This window comes from Centroberyx affinis, unplaced genomic scaffold (genome assembly GCF_046629955.1).
Source record: "Centroberyx affinis isolate AG114_WGS23_722 - 3 ecotype Tasmania unplaced genomic scaffold, CSIRO-AGI_Caff_v1 ptg001190l_1, whole genome shotgun sequence".
Classification (NCBI taxonomy): Eukaryota; Metazoa; Chordata; class Actinopteri; order Beryciformes; family Berycidae; genus Centroberyx; species Centroberyx affinis.
Window position 1 is genome coordinate 254325 of NW_027279714.1, and position 7367 is coordinate 261691.

Genomic DNA, 7367 nt, shown 5'->3' on the forward strand with positions numbered 1-7367 from the left:
CAGATTTAACAAGACAGGAGTAGAACTTGTACTTGTATTAAATGCATCATATTTCGAGTAAAAAAAAAAAAAAATCTATGTAAAAGCTAATTTCTTATTATCTACTGAGTGTTCAATTGCATAAAAACTCGAGTCGACTCATAAATGCAGAATATTTCTACTAACTTCTACTTACTTGTATTTACAGCCTCCTCGTCAGTGTCCACTCCAACACATTAGTGTCTCATCTCTCTTTTCACACCCATTCCTCCGTCACTCCTCCTACTCTCTCCTCTCCCCTTCCTGGGGAAACTCCAGCATCTCCCAGTTTGAAAGGCCATTGTTGTGTGTGTGCTTCACCTTCAACCACGTGCACTAACTTCCCACCCCCTGCTGGCACAGACCAAGGTCACTTTATAATAAGCACACAGATAAGGTTCCAGGTGAATGCTCCCAGAAATGGTTAAAGCAAATCCAGGAAACTTGATTAAATACTTTCCCTTCAGTCAAACTCACCGGTGCACCTTTATTATTGTTTTTTTTTTTTTTTTTTCTGGAAAATATGCTCAGGAATTTCTTTAGACATCTTTGTTATTCCATCAAACATTGGGAGAGGTTTAGGATTATGACATCACAGCACTGAATTTGGCTCAGGCATGGAGCTTGGTTGCTGATTAAACAAATGAGGAAGTTGAAAGGGGAAAAAAAAAACATTGCAATAACAGTGACGTACATTTTCAGATCCCAAATATTTATGATTCTGCTAAGCAATAGAAAAACCAAGTTGAGGGCAGTTTTACAGGAATTTTACAATTGAAATATGCAAAATGTCTCACCAAGACCCACTTTCTGTACAAACCTGCAGCTAGATTTTCAAAATCATGCAAAGAAGTTGTAGTTATAACTATATTTACCTCTTTCAAATGACAGATTATTGGCCTTAAAATACATCCACCTTTCTAGTGTTAATGAATGCTACATCTCCCATCTCCTTTGCCATTGCAGTACACGCATGTAAGCCATACCCCTCTCATGCCTGAAATATTCTTAATTTAAATGTGGTGTAATCTCTTCCTTTTCCTGTGGCAGCATCCAGTTGTTATATGTGTAAATAGATGTAAAAACCGGCAATGTGATTCAGCGTGAATAGGATTTTTCATTCAGCGTGAACTTGCCGTCGCCATCATGGAAAACTGCACACATACAGTATATACCTCAGGTTTTCCAGTCACGTTTGACTGCTGTTTGCATTTCTTCAACCTGCAGTAAACCTATGGCCAGGTTGACACACACTGGAATGTTTGACACTTTGTTTGAAGTCCTTTGAGTTGATGTTTAAATATGCAAGACTACACCTGCTATTAACCCAGTTCTAGTTCCTTGTTTACTCTCTCTTACCCGAAACTACAAAGAAGCTACAGGAATACGAGTCGGTTCTCCCTTGCCTGCCCTCAACATCTTGATGTCGTCTCTGTAATGAAAATTTCCTACAGATCACATGAAATCAAAACAACAAAAGAGGTTTACAAATGTTTATTTTACAAAAGAAGAGCTAGAAACGATGTGAGTAGAACTTTATAGATCAGTCTAACTTGTGTGGGCTGTTTGTAATACCGTAGCGGCGGTGCAGTCTTTGCAGGCAGAACCAAATGTTTATATAATACTACAGATAAAAATCACCTGAGTTCAGAAAAAAACACTGGAGACACAGAAATCTGAGTCCAAAAGGGTTGAGATGTCTTGCAGACAGCTCAGGGAAGGAGGGGGTATCATAAGGGGTCGATGGAGCCTTCAGAAAGACTATGAAAGTGGCTCTGTCTACAGTTTGGGCATCCTGGCGGCGTTGAGGCGCATGGACACACAGGAAGAACCGGCGGCGTAACGCATCTCTCTCAGCATGCCACTCCACTGCTTCTTGTCATCCTCGTACCTAACAAGGAAGAGGAGAAGGGGGAGAAAAGAATGAAAACATGGGCAAATGTTCTGTTTTAAGGCAATAATTCATCATGTTTCAGCCAGTTCATGAAAGCTTTTACATTTGCTCTTCTAAACACTCTGTGTCTGGTAAGTGTTTCCCGGGTGATGCGTTTTACGTTTCCAGCAGCAGCAACAGCGGTTTGTTTGCAATAACTAGAAGAAGAACTGGGAGCATGAGCAGCTATAGCCATGATGGCTGAACAGACAAAGAAAAGAGCGCCACCTACAGAAACTCAAACTTCATCAACAGAAAAAGACATCACAGTACTGGACACACTGTTTGACTGACAGGTGATCTCTGGGAGGTGCAGTGCAGAAACACCACAGCAATGAGCGCTGAGCACCAAAGATGTCACCAAAAAAAAAACAAGAATCTTGCGGATTACATGAAGTCTCTTCAACTCTTAGTGAGTGAAATGAAGAAAATGGTAACTGCTGAAAATGGGGAAATGCTATCAGATATCGCAATAGGTATCTCTGCAATCTCTCGGTCCCATGACCCATCTCTCTGTCCCATTCAACTCAAAGGACAAAGTGTCATACATTCAAGTGTGTGTCAACCTGGCCATAGGTTTACTGCAGGTTGAAGAAATGCAAACAGCAGTCAAACGTGACTGGAAAACCTGAGGTATATACTGTATGTGTGCAGTTTTCCATGATGGCAACGCCAAGTTCACGGTGAATGAAAAATGACTTACTGCCAGACATCGGTGACCTCTGAAGGAGCCACCTCTTTGTTCTCCATCTGGACGATCGCGAAGCCGCCCACAGCGTACAGGCAGCCCCCGTTGCTCACCAGGTTCACAGAGCTCCTCTCCTGGGGAAACTCTGTGAAGGGCTCCCACCTGAGGAGATCCACCACCACAGCGTTAGGGATATAGCAAAGTATGAGGTGGACGCACTCATTTTAGTGTTCTAATGCACCTTAACTCTTATCACAGGTGTCATTTAAATCCTTTGAATATTTCTGAACACAAGCTAAAAGGTAAAAAAGGATAAAACAGGTTCATACTTGTTTGTTCCGAAGTCGTAGGTTTCGCAGGCGGCGGTGAGGCCCTCCTCGTTGACTCCTCCTGCCACCACGATCTTGCCGTTGTGGATGACGGCTCCGAACATCGCCCTCGCTGTCTTCATGGCTGCCAGCTCCCTCCACTCCGACTGCTTGTGGTTGTACGCGAACATCTTGTTGAGGGCTTTGCTGTGGGGGAGAGGGGAAGAATTTTCAACGTCATAAGATATTACGGGATGAAGGCCTGATGTGGGCCACAACGTGTAGATCCTTTGCCTGGCTGCTTCAACTGCAAGTTTAAGTGTCTTGGTGTACTTCCATTTGAAAAATATTTGAGTTTAGCGTTGTTTCGGATCGCTTCTAATTGTTACAAAAAGCAGCTGCTTATTACAACAATGCAGCAAAGTACAGATATGATTTACAGAATTCATTTAGAGACAAAAGATGATTAAACATTTTTGTGGTCAGGGTTATTTGATTGTACAGCACATTGTATCATTACTGTATGCAATGTAAATATTATTACAGCACACGTCATGTTCAGGGTGTGGAAGATAATAAGGCTATCAGGATTATCAAGGAAGTAAAATCCAGGAAATGCAACAAGACAAGTCAGCGCAAATATTACTGTAATTTGAGATGGCAATTTAGATCAATCACTACCCAATCCACAATGATGCATACAGTATTGGGAATGTTGGCAGATCAGCATTTTCCATTATTGAATCACATTAGACAGTCTGGGATTACAAAAGGCTAACTAAGCTAACTAACTAATGCAGTGCAGCCCTGCAGTCTAGCTGAATGATAGACCACAAACAGCTGCAGCTCACAGCATATGGTCAGCCACACACACACACACACACACACACACACACACACACACACACACAAATTCACTCACTTGTCATCTGTCTTTCCTCCAATGCAGTAGACTAGTCCTTTGTGGGAGACCACAGCATGGCCGTGGATCTTCAGAGGAAGTTTCTTGGTCTCACTCCACTTCATCCTCCTAGAAAGGGACACAGGTGACAATTTGGTCAGCTTTGAGACTCTTGATACCTAAAATTCAGTCTCATTTTGTTCACGCCTTCAGGATCTCTGTCCCCTTGAATCCTACAGAGTTGGAGAACTGTGACACCATTTCTCTCTCTTTCTCTCTATCCTTCTCTCTCTCTTTCTCTCACTTTTTCTCAGATTTCCCATTACTCATGAGATGTGTTTATTGTTTTTGTCTGGACCTCAATGTGTTGCTGCTGTCTTGCCCAGGACCTTGATATATGTAAATGTTAGATTGGTAGATTTCCACATGGAAGAGCCAAATCCAATTGGATTTGTGACTAATTGAAATAAGCTAAATACCATAAATGTAAGTCACCTTCATAATGAGTGAAGAGACAATCTGAGCAACTTAGGTAGGTGAGATCACATGAAGAACGACTGTTAAATAAACCACAGATATTCCTTTTAGAGGGCAGTCATTAGTAAGTGTTTCAAGCTAATTATCACCTGAAAACTTTACAAATGGTGAGAAATAGAGTGAGAAAGCATGGAAGAAAGAAAGAAACAAATAAAGTGATTCCATGTCATTTACATCATACTGTTCACTATAAGTTCTTCAAGCTAATTATCACCTGAAAACTTTACAGGTGGTAAGAAATGGTGTGAGAAAGAAAGGAACAAACAAACAAACAAAGTGATACCACTGACTCGACATCGTAGCACATCACGCTGTCCAGTGACTCGTTGCTCTGGAGGTCTTTTCCAGCGACAGCAAACAGCAGGTTCTCGCTCTCTCCGATGTTGAAGAGGCATCTTGGGGAGGGCATGGGTGGCAGGGCGACCCAGTCGGATGAAAGTGGATCCAACTGCAGGGAAAAAACAAATGTTGGGGGAATCCATTATAGCGGAGAGTGGAGAAAGCATCCTCTTAGCACCCATTAGCCCTCTGCCTATATTTCCTCATGAAGAAGCGAATGAATCATCGTACTGTATAGCATTCCCATATTGATTATGCTGTAAAACGTCTGTATCAGAGGCCTTTTTCGCTGGTATCGCTCTTCAGCATCAGTATTGTTTATTCCAGGGATGGGCAATCTGGGAAATATAATCTTCCTGTCGATTGCAGAAAGAATTGGGACAAATATATACTCAGTGACCCAATCACACTCATCCTTGCGTGGTTACACACTCAAAAATTCAGATGAATCTCTGTCCCATTTTCCTCTCCTTTGTTTGTGGTCTGATCTCCATTAAGGCTATGAATCATTGGGATGAAAGGAAAAAGGGAAGTTTGGATGCTTCCTGTGCAGGACGGTTTGTGAGCCAAGTAGACAGATAATGATGCATTATTTTCTCCAACAATGTGCATGGATAAGGATTCGTAATCACAATACAGAAACATTTGAGACACTAACCATTACATCATTTTCCAACCCTGCAAACATCCAGCAGTTCAGTTTTATGTAGCATTTTGCAATAAAGAAGCAATAAACTAAAGGATTCTGAGTAATCATGTATGATGAACTGGCTTACCATATAGAAATAACACTGCAGGGGCAGATCCTTGTTTTCCTCATCCACAAACAGTCCTCCAATGATGTAGAGCTGGTTCTTCTGCGACGTCACGCTGACGTGGTTGCGCGGCACCTGCTCCGACATGGCTGCCAGGAAGCACTCGTTCTCGATGACGTCATACGCCACTGCCGCCGTGTCGTTGATCATCAGGATGAGGTCGCGTGCGTACATGCCATGTCTGCGGTTGTCATTCAGGAAACCGGGGAATGGGTTGTCCTCTTCGCCTCCATCCTTGTCCGCCCCCTCCTCCCCCTCCTTCTTCTTGGGTACCTCCGGAAGTTTCCCCTTGAAAGCATCTCTGATGACCTGGATCTTCTTCTGGAGCTCCGGGTCGGCCTTGATGATGTCGTCGGTCTCCACCTTGTCGTGGAAGTACTTCTCCGGCAGCAGGCGGAAGCGGACGCAGTCGAAGGCATCTGCCAGGACCTTGATGCGGCTCTCCTTGTCGTGGCGGACCCAGGCCATTAGGGCCTCGAACACCAGCTCCTCTTTCTCCACGTTCAGCGAGTCTCCGCCAATGACGGCGAACAGTTCGTGGGCAGCAAGCTGGAGGAACTCATCCTCCTTGTAGAGGAGCTCAAAGCGGTCAGCGATGTAGTTGCGTGCAGCCACAGCCAGCCTGGGGCAGTTCAGCACCAGGCCCATCCTGAAGATGGCCAGGCAGTTGCCCAGGGACAGCTTCTTCTGAAGGTAGTTGACGCACACAGTAAAGACAGAGGGGATCTGGAAGCGGTTGGCCACAGCAAATATGTCCTGAACGTTGTCATCGGTGAGGTCGATCTCAGCCGAGTACAGGTACCGGATGACCATGTCCAGGACGGTGGGGTTGACATCCTCCAGCACCACCTCCTTGGTGTTCTCCGCCTCCTTGCCATCCGCTGTGAAGAAGATCTCCCTGAAGTAAGGGCTGCAGGCGGCCATGATCAGCCGGTGGCAGGGGAAGCTGCGGTCACCCACCTTCAGGGTGCAGTCCACAAACTTGTTCTCATTCAGCAGCTCTTTCAGCCCGTCCTGGAGCAGGGTGCTCTGGAACAGGCGCAGCTCCTCCTTGATGGCATTAGGGTCCATTGTGCGTCAGGAGGGGAAAAGGCGAAGAAGGGGGTTTGCGGAAAGAGGAAGGAGACGGCGGCCACAGGTCCTCTTGGCAGTCAGTCCTGGCTGGAAAAGACAGAGTAGGGAAAAGGTTCCTGGTCTGAAGACGCTGCAATTTAATCCTGTCCCCCTCTAAATATAGCTCCCTCTGCCCCCTGCCTGCTTCACCAACGGTGGAATCTGACTGGGCCGAATCAGTACAAGCCTTGGCTCTAGCAGCTGCTGTCACAGACTGAAAGAAGCAACTGGCTGTTCGGGCTGGGGATATGCCACCATGATTCAGCTCCCAGAGTGTCATGTGGCTGGCTAGCAGTGGAGACAATGCTGTCAAAGCTATTGAATAGCATGGCTCAAGCTGAACGCATTACTGGGAGTGTATTTAGAGATATCAGTGTCATATCTGAAAGTATTTTCTATTCTATCGGCTTTGGACAGATTATCCTTTCATTTGGTGTCTGCTCTTCATTCATTCATTCACTCACCCATTCATTCTCTTACAGCCAAACTGATGTACTGATTTGGCCTCATATATACTTAGCCTATATGCATATACAACAGATGTTTCATATTCAGCAATCCATATTTAACTAAGTAATTGAGACTGGTAGTAACATATGTAAGTAACAACTGTAAGTAAATCCATAAATGCTAGTCCATTTCTCTCAGATGCTTCCCACTTTTAGTCTACTTAACGCGTTGAAATTGTTGGCAACATTTGTTTACATATCCCCCC

The 7367-nt window shown here is 44.5% G+C and overlaps 1 protein-coding gene across 3 annotated transcripts; it reads right to left on the reverse strand.

The window, feature by feature from the left end:
- Positions 1–1570: 1570 nt before the first annotated feature.
- LOC139648302 (kelch-like protein 41b) lies at positions 1571–6661 on the reverse strand. Of its 3 annotated transcripts, none has more exons than XM_071524378.1 (6): positions 5501–6661; positions 4676–4833; positions 3870–3977; positions 2969–3154; positions 2655–2801; positions 1571–1909 (listed from the first exon to the last, which is right to left on the reverse strand). In XM_071524378.1, exons 1-6 carry the CDS (start codon positions 6608–6610, stop codon positions 1798–1800), a joined length of 1821 nt encoding a protein of 606 aa, XP_071380479.1. In that variant the 5' UTR covers positions 6611–6661; the 3' UTR covers positions 1571–1797. The 3 variants fall into 3 exon arrangements, with proteins under 3 accessions (XP_071380479.1, XP_071380480.1, XP_071380481.1); XM_071524379.1 differs by having other exon boundaries at positions 4676–4850; positions 5500–6661; XM_071524380.1 differs by having other exon boundaries at positions 4676–4847; positions 5497–6661.
- Positions 6662–7367: the final 706 nt, after the last annotated feature.